The sequence below is a fragment of the Antechinus flavipes genome, chromosome 2, assembly GCF_016432865.1.
Source record: "Antechinus flavipes isolate AdamAnt ecotype Samford, QLD, Australia chromosome 2, AdamAnt_v2, whole genome shotgun sequence".
In the NCBI taxonomy this organism is placed as follows: Eukaryota; Metazoa; Chordata; class Mammalia; order Dasyuromorphia; family Dasyuridae; genus Antechinus; species Antechinus flavipes.
The window spans coordinates 255,748,656-255,767,283 of NC_067399.1; the positions used below are offsets into that span (position 1 = coordinate 255,748,656).

The window sequence follows — 18,628 nt, forward strand, 5'->3', positions numbered from 1 at the left end:
ATTTTTGCCAATAAAACTCCAAAATGGAGTCATGAAGTGTCGGATACAAATAAAAGGACTGAACAACACCATAAAATCCTCTGTTGGATATTCAAAGTTCTTCATAACTTGATTCATAGTTCCAATCTTGTTATACTTACCCACATATCATGCCAACCATGGGTTCTATTAAAACCTGCCTCTTCACTGTTCCTCCCACATGAATACTTTATCTCCTGATTCTTGGCATTTTTTATGGGGCAGCTGAGGTAGTGTGGTATATGGAGTGCCAGGCCCAGAGCCAGGAAGATTCACTTCTTGAATTCAAATCCAGCTACAGAAACTTACTAAATGTGTGACCCAAGGAAAGTCACTTAACTTTGTTTCCTCATCTGTAAAATAAGCTGAAGAAGGAAATGGCAAATCACTCTAATATCTTTGCCAAAAAAATTTCAAATGGGATTAAAAAGAGGCATACACAAGTGAAATGACTAAACAATAAAAATTTCAATATAACTGAATTTCTTTATAGCCATATGTATTTTGCCTTATGAATTTAAAAACATTATTCTGAAAGGTGATCCATAGGCTTCCCCAAAAGATGGAGATCACAAAAAGGGTTAAGACTCCTGATCTGAAAAGCAGGGCCTGGGAAATGTCAACTCATACATAGATTTAGAGCTGCAAGAAACTTTTTTCAGCTCCATTAATTGACAGGTGAAGAAATCTAGGCTTGAAGGAATAAATAAAGAAATTTGCCCAAGGGTAAAAGGTAGAGTCAGGATTTCAATCCAGGTCCTCTGGTTCCAATCAGTGCTATTCTGTGCCAAGTCATATTTGGCTTTCCAAAGATTCATTTCCTGTGGATGGTTTTTAAGAGATGGCTGACTCTCACTTGTTATAATCTGTAGTCCAAAAGACAGGTCCAGAAAACTAAGAAATTCAACATTTTGCTGTCACAAGAAATTTAAATTCGATCCTTGTGGTATAAACTCTGGTTTATAAAAAGTTAGCATGTGCCTTGAAAAACTCCAAGAATGACCAAGGATTTGATTTTCTCATTTGTTTTCACACCATCTTTATCAAGGCACAAGTGTTAGTTAATACATCTATTTCAGTTTTTTCAGCCTTGTGAATTTGCTTTAATACTTCTGTTGTCTCATTGGCTTATTGTTTTCTATTTGGCACATTCTGATTTTCAGAAAGTCCTTTGAATAAATAAGTTTTATTACCTTCTTCTTTAAAATATGAATTCTCCTCATTCTTTCTTCCATAGCTCTCATTTCACTTAAAATTATATTTTGTATTTCTTGCTTTGTTCCATCCAAGTACTCCTGCAGTCTATAAACAACTCATTCTTTATTCTAAGGGTCTATTTGGACTTGCTACAGGATTGCATCCTTCTGGATTTACCTCTTAGATTTCTCTCAATTCATAGTATTTCCAATTTATGCTTCTTTCTATTTTTTCTTATCTCAAACCTCAGTTTCTGGATTGGGAATATGTGCTTTGGAAAGATTCTGTTCCTTCTTATATTCTTGGATGGTATATATGGGCAATCATCATGGGTTTGGAACTAAGAATAGACTCTACCCTCTGCAGGAAATTCCTAGACTTGGCTCAGTCTCCTGGTAGCTCAAACTAGATTTTGTCCTCCATCTTTTATCTTCATTTTGTGGAGCCTGGACTCAGAATTGACTCCATCCCTTGATGTGATCCTGAAAGACCCCAACCAGATTTTGTTCATTGTGCTGGCGGTAGAGCTCTTACAAGACCTCAGGTGCTGCACTGGGCCTTTCTCTTTCTGTAGCTCAAGTGTGGGGTCTCTGCAAGCTTGTCTTTCCCTGCCTCCTGCTGTGACTGAGATGCAAGCTGACTTCTAAGCTATTGCTACTGAACGGCCCCTGTTTTTTATCATGGCTTTGGATAAGGACTGTCTGAGCAATGCAGCATCTGTAAACCAGTCTGCCTCAATATTATCTATGATTGCTCAGGTCTCTTTGTGATATCTCTTCTACTTACCTGTTTTGTCTCCATTCAGCTTCTACAGGTTTCTAAAAGATTTTCTGTATAGTTTTGAATTAAAGACATTTCTCTTTAGTTTTCTTTATCTTTGTTCCTTCTGAGGAATTTTTAGAGTTTTCTAGTATATTTATGGAGACTCTCAGCTCTTTTAAGTCATATATTGCTGCTATTTTACTGTAAAATCCCTATTCCTCTATTCCAGATAGAAAAATTAAAAGGATGACCAATCACTTTACCTGATTCTTTTTAGTGGGACTAAGATAGAAATAGACTAGATGTTCTGATTCTCGATTCAGCGTTCTCTTTACTGGAGAATTAAGAAAAAGCTGAACCTGAATATAACTTCCATAGAGGAAAGGTGACAGTGGAAGGGAGAGTTAAACAAGTGACTATCTAGACTAACACAACAGGGCTGTTTAATGGTTAGCTGATTTTATGCCCACCTCCTCAGAATCTTCTCTTTGCCTCAGCACTGCATTTCCTCAGCCAGCTCTGACCCCTCCCTTCACTAATTCCATAGTCACTAAACTATATGACTCTTTGGTCTTAGCCTGCTCTCCTTATTCCAGGTCTGACCTGACAAACTAGTATGCTGACCTTCCCTCTTTAAGCTGAATTCTGCTCCAAGAAAGTTAATTAGATTTCTGAGTCAACCAGTAGATTTCTGAATCATTCGATTACTTAGGATTATGACCTGTTCATCTTCCCAGGTCTGGAAGGATTCACCTAGTCAGGACCACAATCAGAGAAAGCTGATCCACAACAGGGCAGTTGGATCATGAAGGCATATGACCCTGAGATTTTGTAAGGAAGATAAATATCATGTACAACTGAGATAGTTAGCTTAAAATGGCCATATCATCAAAGGAGGCCTATTATCACAAATACAGAAACTTCCATGAGGAGAGTACAAAGTGTCCAATTTTGAATCCAACAGGAATACTAAGTGATGGTTTGGAAGTCAGGGTGACAGTTCTCTTTCCCTCATGATTATGATAATCCAAAAGATCAGAGACATCCTCAATCATTCTCCTGTGCCCTTTAGTAATTCCATTCCTGGATATTGATATCTGCCCTACATATGGGACATGTAAGTACAATGTGAAGAGAAACCTGTTAAATGGAAACCTGGAGGTGTAATAATTGATTGCTATGATCCAGCTTCTATTTGGATGATGGAGTGTTCTATTAGCCCAATGATTTTGATGTTCTCTTGGAACCCAAATCTCTTAACTTCTGCCTTGAGAATGGAACATGTATGTGGTCTCTCTCTGGTTCCATTTGGGCTTAAGAAAAGTGCTGGATATTCAGACACTGGCAACAAGAACTTATCATTTCTTCAAGATAAAAATCTTAAAACTTTTGGAAAATAGACCAGGACCAAGTAAGACATCTAGAGGACTAGATTTCTGCAATCATAACAGACATAACTGCCCAGCAAAGCTCCAAATTCTGACCGTGTTTAAGGGCAGCACGGGGCTATCACTAAGGTAAACTGGCTAGAAGATGGGACTCATGAGTTCAAGCCTGGATCTGCCGCTGCCTGGTTGTATGACATTATACAATTCACTTCTCTGGATTCTGTTTCCTCACCTTCAAAATAGGGACAAAGCGCCTACTGAGCCAACTTCAGTGAGCTGCTATAAGGAAATGCTGAGAAAGTGGATGAGAAGAGGAAAGTACAAAGGCCCAGTTAAATGTGTGATGTTATAATTAGTCTTTGTTCCCATTCTTGGAGTTCCACCTTGGGTGTGAATAATGAAGTTGTGAGCTGAGTCTGCGCTTCAAGAGTATGAACTAACTATTGGACTTACTTTCACACTGAGTAATGTCCTCTCTAGAGGTATGGGAGGAGGGGGATTGATGTGAACCTAGGGTTTTATAGATGTATGGATTTCCTAGTATGGAAATGAACCGACACTGACACAGACCCACAACTTCTGTACCTCTCAGAGAGCTTCCTGGGGCACTGAGAGGTTTGGTTACCCAGCTGCTACGTGTCCCATACCCAGCTGACTCCCAGACCAGCCTGCTGCCCACCATGTCACTCTCTGCTTTTTGCATCCAGCTCACAAATTGGTTCTGTTTTTGTAGTTTATCCTCACAAATAGGGTAGAATTCTCCTTCCCTAGAAGGTACCAGGAAGCACCCAGGAGAAAGAAAAATCCCAAGACGTGGCCTCCAGCTACAGGCTGAACCACCCAGAAAGAGAGTGTGATCCCACCCATTTCCCCGGCGGCCAGACCCCAACCCTGAACCACTCCCAGACCCCAGACCCATGCACACGTGCTCTGCACATACATACGAGCACCCGACACTCACATATACACACACATACACTCACACCTGCCACTGTTGTGGATGTCAGACCAGTTTATTGGTAAAATTAACATTAAGCTTCACAAACGCTGGGACGGTAAAGCTTCACGAACGCTGGGATGTGCTTTTCCTTTTAAAGAATTTCCACTGGACCTTGATAATGAGCATCCAGTCGTTGACATATAAACTCTTACAAGCGGATGTGCACACATGCGCCTCGGGGGGGAGAAGATGGCAGCTTCTGGGAGCTGGGGAGGGCTTCTGCACCATGCACAGGGAGCCCACAATTCATTTCCCAGCTTTCTGGGCCTTCTGTGCAGACTTGGTCACTTTGCCTGCCCCTCCACTCTTCTTCTCGACGTTCTTGATGACGCCGACAGCCACAGTCTGCCTCATGTCCCGCACAGCGAAGCGACCTGCAGAGCCGGGAAAGAGCAAGGGAATGAGGGAGAAAGGCCAGAGGAGCTCCCATCCGCACCTGCATCCCCAGGTGAGCCAGCAGGTCCATCCCTGCATCTCATCTCCTACTTCTTGTCCAAACTTATAGAGTCTGCTTTTTATAGATTATAACAGCTTCCTGAGAAGCAGCCTAGAAATAGAGAACTGGCCTGGAAGGCAGGAAAACCTAGTGACCCTGGGCATTAATTTCTTACTGTTCTAGGCAATCTAAATTACAAGATGTTGACCTATGTTAGCAGAGGGATTTTCTCTCCTGGACGTCCCCTACATCATTAAACTCACAGGTCCAATCCCTATCCCTTTGTCTAATGTCCTCCTAAGTGTCATTCCCATCTCTGCCCTCTCATTCCACCCTCCATGTAGTTGCTCAAAAAATCTTCTTAAGACCCAGTCTGATTATACCATTCACTTGCTAAAAAATCATCAATGGTTCCCTATTTCCTAGACATAGCAACTCCATAATGCTAGAAAAGGAACAAATTAAAAACCCCCAGTCAAACACTAAACTTGAAATTCTAAAAATAAAAGGAGAGACATAGCAACTCCAGGATCAGTGCTTGCTCCACTGTAGCATGCTGCCTCATTTTTGACCCTGTTTTCAAAGCCTCCTCTGTCACCTTTTCTGATCCCCTTGTTGTCAAGATGTTCTTCCACCTCAAATTTAATATAGTGATTTTGCCACTCTTTATCTAGTCCTCGTTATGGTTTGAACAGGTTCTGATTGCTGTCCTTTGATCCCAAAGAAAACCAAAATAATATCTTGGGTGGAATCAAGTACAGTATGTCTATCATCAGACCAATATGAGCTTGGAATATTCTGCCTTCCATGTTGGATTCCCCTCATAGAACATAAGCTTCTTGAAATAAAGAGCTGTTTTGTTTTTATCTTTTTTTTGTTTGTTTTGGGGGAGAGGATTGGTCTTTGGACTACCTAGCCCTAACCAAAATAATATCTCTACTGGAATCAAGTACAGTGTGTCTATCTGTGGTTCATCAGACCAATATGAGCTTGAAATATTCTAGCTTACATGTAGTATTCCTCTGATAGAACATAAGCTTCTTGAAATAAAGAGCTGTTTTGTTTTTATCTTTTTTGTTTGTTTTGGGAGAAAGGATTGGTCTTTGGACTACCCAGCCCTAACCATGGTACCCACAAAAAAATTGGTGATATTTCAATATTTGGTTGACACCTCTTATGGAAATTCACTAATACAAACTGGCAACTTATCTGTTAATTTATACTGTCAAAGAGTTTCTGGAGAAATGAGAAGTGATTTGTTCATGACACCACACCCAGTATGTGACAAAGGCAAGGCTTAATCTCACGTTTTCCTTCCTCTAAGAGCAGCCCTCCATCCACAATGCCTTTCTGTTCAATTGTCAATTGAATATCATGGGCTTTTGGGTCAGAATCTCCTTCAAGATCTTTACCAGATTTACTTCCCTAAAGAATATGTCTCATTGTGCTTTCAAGAAGTCCTATCCTTTAGTTGGACATGATGTTCTTCAATCTATAATCATCTATACATCTGCAGGATGGGATCAATCCTGGTAAGTAGCTTTAAAATGGCTAGAGAACCAGAAACTATCCAATCTTTGTGGAAACTAGCCTCATTTCTGCTCAGTTTGGTCATTGATCTTCCTCCTCCCTTTTCAGGGTCACTGTCAGGACCTCGAGTCCAGTCAAAAGCTCCTAAATTCCAGAAGGAATATGATTTCCAAGAGATCTCCCTTCACCCCCAAGGGATAGGCTCTCTATTTTCAAGTCCAAGAGCATTCTAAAATGCTTTCAACTGGTAAAGCAGAGAACTCAGTGTACACAATTCAGAGTACTGACCTCCAGCACACACAGACATCCTTTGTCTTAATTACTATTTAAATAGTCTGTTTTGACTATAGGCAGAAATAAGGCTCTTACCAAATATAGCCATTTCTCAGCGCATAAATTAGTAGCTTTGTGGATTATTCACAGAAAATCTTTAGTTTTTGGTCAATTTCCCCAATCATCAGGATGCTCCAAGTCCTAACAGGCCTCTAGTTTCCAAGTGATATGCTCCAAGAAAAGTTCACCTGAAATGAACTATCTGAGTTCAAGCTAGTTAGAAACACACACACACACACACACACACACACACACACACACAGATGTATGTTTAAAAATATATACATACATACATATTGATATGTCTGTACCTATATATTTATGTGTATATGTATATATACCTAAATACACATATTTCTATATCTATGTGTATGTATATATACACATATGTATATGTATATGTGTGTGTGTGTGTGTACACACACACACACACACACACAGATAGATAAAGATACAGATATATGCTACAAGAAAACCTTTCAACATGCTCCTAAACTATTATAATTAACATTGGGGTTATGTGCTATTTGAAATTACTTATTTATAATTATCTATAATACTGAGATTGATAATAGAGAGTTGGTTATAAATATAATCTCCCTGTTTCTGTCACTCCTGGCAAGATGTCCTAATACAATGTCTGCTGATGGAAGAGAGAAGCCGAGCAGTCTCTCACCAAGGGGTGGATACTGGGAGAAGCTCTCCACACACATGGGCTTCCCAGGGATCATTTCCACAATGGCAGCATCTCCAGATTTCAGGGATTTGGGGTTATCTTCCAGCTTCTTGCCAGAGCGCCGATCAATTTTCTCTTTCAGCTCAGCAAACTTGCAGGCAATGTGGGCAGTGTGGCAATCAATGACAGGCGAGTAGCCAGCACTGATCTGCCCTGGGTGGTTCAGGATGATGACCTAAGGAACATAAAAAGAAGCTGAGATCAGCCTCTGACCAAGTATCCCCCAAATCTATCTCCTAGGGTCCCTCTCTTCCTTCAACATGCACCATGTTCCACAGAAAATGTTTCCTGTTCCCCACAATTGCTAGTGCCTTTTCTCCAAGCTACCTTAGATTTAACTGGTTAGTATTTATTGTCTTTAAATTTATTTTGTATATATTTACTTCTTGTGTCCTCATTAGAATAATGTTATATAGCATTTTAAGGCTTATAAAATGTTCTACAAATATTGTCTTATTTGATCTTTATAATAATCCTGGGATATAAGTGCTATTATTATTCCTATTTACATATGGGGAAAGGAAGGCAGAGAAGGTTAATTGATTTGCCCACATCACAAAGTCAATAAATATCAGAAACTGGATTTGAATTCATTGGAATAATGACTCCAAGTCCAATATTCTAACCACCAGGCCACCGAGCTACCCCAGAGAAGTTGTGATGTGTCTCCTTTGATTAGACTGTATCTCTAGTGTCTAGCATGTAGTAGGTGCTTAATAACTGCTTGTAGATTGATTGATTGAAACATTGGTCGCATAGCACTGCCATCAGAGAATTCTTGGTCTATGGGAAAACATAGTCCAGCCCTTAGGAAACCCTAAACCTGATAGAGGAAGCTTAGACTTGCCCTCAAAGAATCTTGTGTATGATAAGAAAGTCCCAGACCTTAAGCACACTACTCACTGCCTTCTGAAAGAACTTGGCTGTGTTCATCTCTGAAAGAGCACATAGCTCCTGACAACATCACCAGTTCTCGAATTGATCTCAACCCTGCTCCAACCTGTAGCTTCCTGTTAGAAGGGACCACACTTTCACTAGCCCACAACAAGGGCTCCAGCGCTGAAGACAAACAGGTGGGCAAACTGAGGGTGTTTTTACCTTTCATTTCTCAAATCAACTATATTCAGTTCCCTTCCCAGATATAGCTGTGGCTTAATGCTAGCCCCCTCCACTGCCAGGCCACAGAAAGCCACTACTGGCTTGAATGGTGAGAGAAAGAAGTCTAACTAACTAGAGAAGATTGAAGAGCAAAGTCAAGGACTTAAGACACTCATCAATGATGAGTCCCACTATAGGCCAGAGGGATAGTTTATGGGAATCTGAAAGCCCTGCCTATCTCCAAGTTAGGAGATAGTGTATTAAGTTATTATGGTCATTCCAATTATCCTCAGGAAATTTAATGAGACCATTTCCAGTTGTAGCCTAGTAATTCTAGCTGTGTCTGCTCCTGCAGAGTAAAACAGGCAATCCCCAGCCCAGGACTTTGGTACCACAAATATTTAGCGTTAGTTATTTTGAAGGGAATGTAGGATCCTGGCTGAGTGCTTCTCTTCTATGATCACAAGACATTCCTACGGCCTTCTTTAGGCTCAGCACTAAAACTATTAACTAAAGAATCCATCCATCCAGCTGTCTATGTATCTACATATTAATCTATCATCTATCTTCAGTAACTCCTTATTGCCTCAGCAATATAAAATATAAATCTTCATTCTGGTATTTAAAGTTTTCCATAAATTGATTCCAATTTATCTTTCCAGTTTTATTCATATTACACTCCTTCATATGCTCTAGATTACAGTCAAGCTGAACTATTGGCCCTTCCTGAACTCCATATGCCATCTCCTGCTTCTGTGAATTAACCTATGCAATCCCAGGTGCCTTAAATGTACCTCCTTCTCATTTCTAGGTTCAGTTCAAATAGTAGCTCTTCTGTGAATCCTTCCTTGATCTCACTAGCAGCCCTCTTTATAGTAGCGAAGATCTGGAAACTGAATGAATACCCATCAGTTGGGGAATGGCTGAATAAGTTATAATGTAGGAATGTTATGGGATATTATTGTTCTATAAGAAATGATCAGCAGGATGAATACAGAGAGTCCTGGAGAGACTTACATGACCTGGTGTTAAGTGAAGTGAAGTAATGTTAAGTGAAATGATTAGGACCAAAAGAACATTGGACAGGGCAACAACAAGACTATGGATGATCAGTTGTGATAGACATGGCTTTTTTCAATGATTCAGGCTAATTCCAATAAACTTGTGATGAAGGGAGCCATTTGTATCCAGAGAGAAGACTATGGGGACTGAATATGGATCACAACATGTATTTTCACCTTTTTTGTTGTTGTTTGCTTATTTTTTTTCCTCTCATTTTTTTTCTTTTTGATCTGATTTTTTCTTGGGCAACAAGATAAATGTGGAAATATGTTTAGAAGAATTGCACATGTTTAACTTATTTTGAATTGCTTGCTATCTAGAGGAGGAGGAAGCTGGAGAGAAAATTTTGGAGCACAGGGCTTTGCAGGGGTGAGTTTTGAAAACCATCTTTATATATATTTTGAAAAAATAAAGAGCTATTATTAGAAAGAAAAAAGAATATAGCTTCTTTCACTGAACCACATCTTCCCTTATATTGTACTTATCTGAATATATATCACATACCCTCTAAGAGAATGTAAGCTCCCAAAGGAGAAGGACTATGTTATTTTATATCTTGGTGTTCCCAGAACTGCTGGTATTCCTTCTTCCTCTAGTTCTAAAATTCTATAATACTAAGAAGCTCATGTATTGATCACAAAAGACAAAAGGCTCCAAATTTCCAGCTTTCTGGCCCATAGATCTACCTGAAAATTAGTTTACCTTGTTGAATATCCCACCCTAAACCCCAAGCTGGGTCATTTATTCTTTAAGTTAGACTTCTGAGAACTCACTAAGGTTAAGGCATGTCACAAATTCTATCAGTGAGGAAAGGGTAATAGAAAATCAACTTGTAAATGGTGAGAGACCACCCTCCAACATTCCCAAACGCCATAAGCCCAGCTCTCTAATTCCATTCCTCCCATGAATTGCCCTCTTCCTGTCTCCTCAACCTCATTTTCCAACATCCTCCCTCCTTCCTCACCTCCCCCATAATCTCCTACTACCCTAATGCAGAGCAAGAAGGCTATACTTACCTGGGAGGTGAATTGAGCAGCCTCCTGGGGAGGGTCTGACTTGCTGTCACCACAGACATTGCCACGGCGGATGTCCTTGACAGACACGTTTTTCACATTGAATCCTACGTTGTCTCCAGGAAGGGCCTCACTCAGGGCCTCGTGGTGCATCTCCACTGACTTCACCTCAGTAGTGATGTTTACAGGAGCAAAGGTTACCACCATTCCTGGCCGAAGGATCCCTGTCTCCACTCGGCCCACAGGCACTGTTCCAATACCTGAGAGGAAACAGTAAGAAGTAAAGGAGGGGGGAAATCATGACACAAATAATCTAGAAAAAGGAGAAGTTCCCAATGACTCTGAAGGAAGATCCCAGGACCAAAGACAACAGTGGGGACATGGATAATTGAATTCCACCAATAATCCAAAGGTTTCATTTCAGCCAAAAGCTCTCACATCCTCTCCCATTTTTTGCTCTTGTCCCCATGGGGCTTCTAAATCAGGGGAGAGTAGGAAAGAACCTTAAAGGTCAAGTCCAACCCTCTTATTTTTCAGATGAGGAAATTGAGGCACATAAAGATTAAGTGACTTACTCAGAATCATACACCTATGAAGTGTCTGAAGAAATATTTAAATTCAGATCTTCCTAATTCTAAGTCTAATGCCCTATACATTATACAATGCTGGAGGTGGTAATAATGAACTGAAATTACTATATTTCAACATATATAAATATAAAAATATGTAACATGTTAATGTATATATAATATATAAGTATATATAACATATATGTAATATAATATATATAAAATAACAAGAAGTAGTAGGAGAAACCAGAAACTGTACAAAAAAAGAGAAAAATAAATAGCCAGGCAGATGGAAACAGAAAAACAGAATGAGAACTATATGTTCATTGTGGTCAAGACAAGACCAGAATTCCAAGTCCAGAGCACTTTCATCCTTACACTTCTAGCCCTTTCTAGGCTTTCCTTAAATCTATGTCATTAATCTATTAATAATTTATGTAATTAATGAATGCCTATTGTGTATAATGGTGGTTGGGAGGCAGAGGGGTGTCTCATGGATCTTACAGTGTACTCTATGAGGTTTAAGTAGGGAAAGGGAACAGCAAAGAAGAGATTGGAATTCTTACCTCCAATCTTGTAGACATCCTGAAGTGGGAGGCGCAAGGGTTTGTCTGTTGGGCGGGTGGGGGGCAGGATAGTATCCAAGGCTTCCAGCAGGGATACACCACTGGCATTTCCTTCCTTACGCTCCACCTTCCAACCCTTAAACCAAGGCATCTGGAGGGAAAAAAAGATAGCAATGAGAGCCAGGGCAAGAGCCCAACTGAACTAAATGAAGAAAAAGCTGAGCTAGTCATTGCTAAGTGCAGGGTGGGCCAATCAGTCAGAATCCATTTGCTATGGATCCTTAGGAAAGCCTACTCTTCAATCATAGATGTTATGGTCAGCTACTAATGGCTCTTCACCAGCCAGCTTTTCTTACTCCTCCAAAGCATAAAGAATTCTCTTATCTCAAGAGACATCCTAGCTCTGTCCTCCAGCTAAAATGAAGAAACATAGATACAGACTTTACAAGATTTAGAGCTCAAACTCAGAGACCAGCTAGTCCAATCCATTTTATACACAAGGAAAGTAAAGGTGAAGTGCTTTGCCCAAGACATTACTAAGAAGTAGAAAAGTCAGAATTCAAATACGATTGAGATAGAATAGAAGAAAGAATCATAGGCTTATAGTTTAGAGTTGAAAGGTACCTTAGAAGTGATTAAGCTCACATCACCATATTTTGTAGACAAGGAAACTGAAATGTAAAGAACTTTTCTCAAGGTCACACATCCATTTATCCATTTGTTTACCATGACGTGATTGGAATTTGAAGTTTGAACATTTGACTCCACACCCAGGACTCTTTCCATATGTATAATATGTTCTCAGGGAGAATACAAGAGACAGAAAAAAATAAAAATATATATATATGGAAGACTAGGTGGTAAAAATAGAATAAGGAAGTACTTGGAGTGAAAAACAGCTTGAGCATCTTAGTCCCTTCAAGCTTAGAAGCCCAACAAAATGCTAGTGATCAGTGGACTCTACTTCCTGCTTTTCCATCTTTTTCTCTTTCATCTCTTTTTTCTCCTCTTAGGCTGAGCCCAATGGCAGATGGCTAATTGCTGAAATATTTGTTTTAATTTGCTTCATTTCCATTTCTTGAAGACACTGAATACTCAAAAATGTTCCATCGTTTAAGTATTTGCATTTCCTGTGAAAGTCTTAACTACACTATCCCCTTCTCCCTTCCCTCTTCCTACCTAATCTTGAAGAAGTGATGAGGTAAGACCCAGAAGCCCCCAGGTAGGTTTACGTGTATTCTTATTCTTGTGATCTTGGAAGTGAGTCCTCCTTCAGTCCATCCCACATGTTCACACATAGAATATATACATGTGCACATACATACACATATATAAGAGACAAATATGAGGACAGCCTGAGCCTCAATACATTTTCCCTCTCCTATACTTTCCAGTGTCCTTCCCTTTCTTAATTGTCCTTCCTTTTCCCATCTTCTCAGTGAATAACTATGAAGGAAACCTTTGCTTTCCAGCCTTTCAAGACCTTCACAATACCCTGCTAGCCTAGAAAAATAGGGACAGCAAGAAGCCATGAGCCTTTCCATCCTTTATCCCCAGCTGATTACAGACACTCAGAGAGCTGGAAACTGATGTGCAGACACTCTTTAAGGAAAGTATTCCACTGGCCCAGAATATTACATACCTGGCCTGTGCCCTGGAGTGCTGATGAGAATATATAAAGTTCAAAGACCACAGGATAGCTCATTTATTAGTCCCCAACACTTCCCTTCCCAGTCTCCAAAAACCTCTTCTACTCCCCAGGGATTTATTCAATTAAGGAGGAACAAAGATGAGTAAATCCACTGATAGAAGGTTAAGTGGGGAGAGTGCTGGTTCTGGAGTCAGGAAGGCCTGAGTCCAAATCTAGTCTCAAATATTGTGTGACTTTGGGCCAGAAGCTTAATCTCTATTTGCTTCAATTTCCTTACCTGTAAAATAGGGATAATTGTAGCAACCACTTTGCATTGTTATTCTTAGGATCAAATGATATGCTATTTGTAAAATACAGTGCCTGATGTACAAATGTTAGCTTTCATTATTTTTATTGTTATATTATTATAGTGTATATGTTAAAACAGAGAAGATAGGGAGACAGAAAGGGGCAAAGACAAAGAGAAACAGAGAGAGGAAGGGAGAGAGAGACAGAAAGACAGAGACAGAGAGATAGAGACCAAGAGAAGCAGACAGAGAGAGAGAGAGAGAGAGAGAGAGACAGACAGACAAAGGGACACAAGAGACAGAAACAGAAAGGGAGATGAAGGGAGAATGATTTGGAAAGAAGATAGAAAGAGGAAAAGTGAGAGATGGAGAATTAGAAGGAGGGATAGAGGGAAGGAGAAAAAGGGAGCAAGGGAGAGAGGAGGAAAAGGATAGAGACAAAGAAAGCAAGTGTAAGGGAAAGAAAAGAGGGAGAGGAAAGAGAGAGAGAAGGAGGAAGATAGGGATAGAAAAAAGAAGAAAGACAAGGAGAGAAGATTAGAAAGGAAAAAGGAAAGAGAAAAGGGAGAAGATGGGAGAGAAAGAGAAAAAAGAAAGAGGAAGAGAAGAGGGAATAAAATGACAGAAAAAGAAGGAGGGAAAGAGAAAAAGAGTGATTAAGGGAAGGAAGGAGAAAGAAAGAAGGCAACAAAGGGAGATATAAAGGGAGAGAAAGAAAGAAGAGAAGAAGGAAAAGGAGGAGAAATAGACACATATTTAGTATATACATATGTGTGTATATATACTATGTATGTGTGTATAAAATAACTTTGGAACCATATGATCTCTAAGGTCTTTTTCTTCTATTTCTAACATTCTTTCCTTCTAGTTATTATTCATCCATCTTTTCAACATTAGCCCCCAAGATACATTATCTAAATGTCTTTGGAAATCTTGAAGAAGTGATGCTCTGTTCCAAAGGCAAGATCAGACCCAGAAGCACCCAGGTAGGTATATGTGTATGCTTATTCTTGTGATCTTGGAAGCAAATGCTCCCTCACTCCATCTCACATATTCTTAGATACATATACATGTGCACATACATACACCACAATGCTGTCCCTGTCTTTCCTGATGAGTCCAGCAGTTTCTAGGGCCCTGGGCAACAGATGTACTCAAGAGCTCCTCATAATCACTTCGTACTGCAGCAAGCTGAATTTCTGCCAGGCTCTACTCCTCCCACCCCAAAGTTATGCTCAGATATCTCCTCCTCTATCCTAGTGTTCTTTGAGCAGCCCAGACTGCTGGCTGGGATTTCAGCCAGGGATGAGCTGGAGTAGATCCCTGAGATGCCCTTCACCTTGATTGACCTATGGCTTCCCTATCCTATGGAAAGACTCCCCCCTCCTAAGGACAGATGGCTCGGTTGGGCAGGGGGGCAGAATAGGGATGGAGGTGCTGCTTGCCTCACCAAGAGTAAGAAAAGGAAGCTCTCTGTAATTGCCACAAAAACTGGACTATTACTTATCTAGTGGGGAGAAGGGAGGTTAGAAAAAAAAAGGGGGGGTTATAAAGATGTAAATGAGAAGACCTCTCTGAGTTCCTTGGATATGGATTGTCCTTTATTCATTTCCTTTCCTTCCTCATCAGAACAGTGATAGAATAGAATTGCAACACAGATGAGGGAGGGTGGAGACTTGGATAAGGAAAATGTTCCCAAAATGCCTCCAACGTCACTTCTTCCCAAGATAAACCAAACTGCACCATGAAGGAGGTGTCCTCTTTCTCTCCCTCAGGATGACTCAGAGTCACATCTCCCTTCCTTCAACGGCTAATCATAGACACTTGGAGCAAGAAGGGCCCCCTCTGAAATTATTCCCTTCCCCCTGGTGAAGAGAAGGACAGTAATGGGAGTAGGGAGTCCATCACTTCAAAAACTGGTGGTCCCAGCTCTGATTCTGAGTCCCTGTGAGTAGAACATTAACAAACCAGTACAGGGGAAGGAGAGAGAATGGTTCTGGCCCTTAGGAAGCCTCTATCTGAAGGAGGAAGCAGTATAAATACAGACTGAGGATTTAGGAATACATACAAAACAGCACACAAGTAAGCACAACTTAATCCATAAGGCTCCCTGGCTTCACAGTATGGACCAATTCCAACAAAGCCAGCTAAAATTATTTTCTGTAAAGTGAGACCCACAGCCTTCCATTATACCAGAAGTGTGTTTTCAAAGGTGGGAAAGAAAGTTCCCCAAACTCTAAACAAGAAAACTTCTGATGAGGAAGAACTGCTATCCTTCGCTGACATACAGCCATAATGCTGCACCGAGACTGAATATGATAATTAGATGCCAGGAAAAGGTCTCCAGCTGTAAGGGCAGATAGATTTGCTATGGAGGCAACAAGGAAGGAAGAATCATACAAGATGAGAAAGTAAGGATGGGGCAGGGCTCTCATAATTCTATAAGATCACAGAAGAAATATGGGAAGCATATTCTTGGCAGAAGTAGACAGCTTACAGGGGTGGGACCATACAGATAATGTCCCACTTTTACGTGTTCCTAAATTTTGATGATTTTTTGCCCTCTTTTTAATTTTTTTATATAATTTCTCCTGAGAGAGGAAGAAAAGAGAGATACATTGGGGTAGAGTCAGAACAATAAAATCAATTAAAATGGAGGAGAAGGAAGAGAAAAAAGGAAAAGGAGAAGAAATGGAGGAAGAGAAGAAGGAAGAAGAGAAGAAGAGGAAAAGGAGGAGGAGAAAAGGGAGAAAGGAGGAGAAACATGAATATGAGGGGGAGAAGGAAGAGGAAGAAGAGAAGTGGTAGAGGAGAAGAAGAAGAGAAGAAGGAAAAGGAAAGGGAAGAGGAGAAGGAGAGAAAAAAGAAAAACAAGAACAAGAAAAAAGAGGAGGAAGAGGGACAGGAGGGGGATGAGAAGGAAGAAGAAGAGGAGAAGGGGGAGAAAGAGGAAGAGAAGGAACAGGAGAAGGAGGAACAGGAGGAACAAGAGAAGAAAGAAAAGGAGGAAGAGGAAGAAGAGAAGGAAGAAGAAGAGGAGGAAGAGGAGAAGGAGGAGGGACAGGAGGAGGACGCAAAGGAAGAAGAGGAAGAGAAGAGAAGGAAGAGGAAGAGAAGAAACAGAAGGAGGAAGAGGAGAAACTAGAGAAGAAAGAAGAGGAGAAATAGGAGGAGGAGGAGGAGGAAGAAGAGGAATAAGAGAAGGAGGAGGAGGAACAGGAGGAGAAAGAGGAGGAGGAGAAGGAAGAACAGGAGGAAGAGGAATAGAAAGAGGAGGAGGAGGAGAAACAGAAGGAGGAAGAGGAGAAAGAAGAGGAAAGGGAGGAGGAGGAAGAAGAAGAGGAGGAGGAGGAAGAAGAGAAGGAGGAGGAATAGGAGAAGGAGGAAGAGGAAGAAGAGGAATAAGAGAAGGAGGAGGAGGAACAGGAGGAGAAAGAGGAGGCGGAGAAGGAAGAACAGGAGGAAGAGGAATAGAAAGAGGAGGAGGAGGAGGAACAGAAGGAGGAAGAGGAGAAAGAAGAGGAAAGGGAGGAGGAGGAAGAAGAAGAGGAGGAGGAGGAAGAAGAGAAGGAGGAGGAAGAGGAGAAGGAGGAAGAACAGGAGGAAGAGAAACAGGAGGAGCAGAAGGAGGAGGAGCAGGAGGAAGAGAACAGGAAAAGGAGGAGGAGGAAGAAGACCAAGAGGAGGAGGAAGAAGAGGAGAAGGAACAGGAAGAAAAAGAAGAGGAGAAAGAGGAAGAAAAGGAACAGAAGGAAGAGAAACAGGAGGAGGAGGAGGAGGAAAGGAGGAGGAACAGAAGGAGGAGAAGCAGGAGGAAGAGGAGGAAGAAAAAGAGGAGCAACAGAAGGAGGAGAAGCAGGAAGAAGAACAAAAAAAGGAGAAGGAGGAGGAAGAGGAAGAGGAACAGAAGGAACAGAAAGAGGAGGAGAAGGAGGAGGAACAAAAGGAGGAGGAGCAAGACAAAGAAAAACAAAAAAAAGGGAGGAGGAGGAGAAAGAAGAGGAGGAAGAGGAACCGGAGGAGGAAGAGGAGAAGGGGAGGGAGGAAAAAAGTGGAGAAAGCGGAGGAGGAAGCAGAAGAGGAGAAGGAATGGGAGGAGAAACAGAAGGAGGAAGAGGAGGAGAGGGGAAAGAGAAGGAGGACAAACAACAGGAATGGGAGGAAGAGGAGGGGAATCTGAAATTCACTATTAAATACACACTATTCTAAAGTGAAAAGTAGAAGGAAATTTCAAAGCTGTTCCTGATCATCTGACTCCATTTTACCCTTCCCACTCCCACTTAGGGTGATAATCTTTTAGCAAACCTAAATAAACATGATTTCTGTCTACAAACAGTTGAAGGACTGTCATATGAACTGTCCGTTTAGTCAAAAAAGGAAAACCAGGAGCAATTACTGGCAATTGAACAGATGCAAATTTGGATTTAGTGTAAAGGGAAAACTTAAATAGAGCTGTCCAAAAGAGGAACAGGCTCCTTGCAGAAAAGCTCCTTTCAGGTCTTCAATCCATGGCTGGATGACTGTCAACTGCTTCATAAAAAGGATTCCTTCTCAGGTATGAACTGGACTAGATAGTTTCCAAAGTCTGTGCTCCTGGAAATCTTTTCAATCGGAATTTTAATTATTATTAACAATTAATATTAATCTGAAGTTCTTAATAATTATAATTAATAGTGAGCCAATTTTATTTTTAGCATATGATCAAGATTTGACCTCAGATCCCTTTAGCTATCAATTCAGAAGCAACTCCCTCACCCGCAGGATTCACGGCAGTTAGAAGCCAGAGGGACAGCTCAGAATGGCTGAAATGAAAGATACCTGTCAGACCTCTCTGAGAAGAGAAGGTCAGATCTCCTTCACGTGAGAAGAGGATATTGATGAAGGCCAGCTTAGAGGAAGGAGAATGAGAAATTAAGTTTCCTTAAGCGACAGAGCAATGGTAACAACCCCATCTACCCCTCTGCAAGATGATCAAACTAAAA

The 18,628-nt window shown here is 40.8% G+C and overlaps 1 protein-coding gene across 2 annotated transcripts in view; it reads right to left on the bottom strand.

Moving 5' to 3' along the window:
• Nucleotides 1-4,359: 4,359 nt before the first annotated feature.
• EEF1A2 (eukaryotic translation elongation factor 1 alpha 2) overlaps nt 4,360-18,628 on the bottom strand; it is a 29,135-nt gene continuing 14,866 nt past the window's right edge. For both annotated transcript variants that reach the window (XM_051976760.1, XM_051976761.1), the window contains exons 5-8: nt 11,709-11,859; nt 10,577-10,833; nt 7,341-7,575; nt 4,360-4,739 (exon numbers count right to left, since the gene is read on the bottom strand). In XM_051976760.1, the coding sequence (XP_051832720.1) occupies nt 4,612-4,739; nt 7,341-7,575; nt 10,577-10,833; nt 11,709-11,859 (771 nt within the window). In that variant the 3' untranslated portion in view covers nt 4,360-4,611. The remainder of the gene's footprint in view (nt 4,740-7,340; nt 7,576-10,576; nt 10,834-11,708; nt 11,860-18,628) is intronic.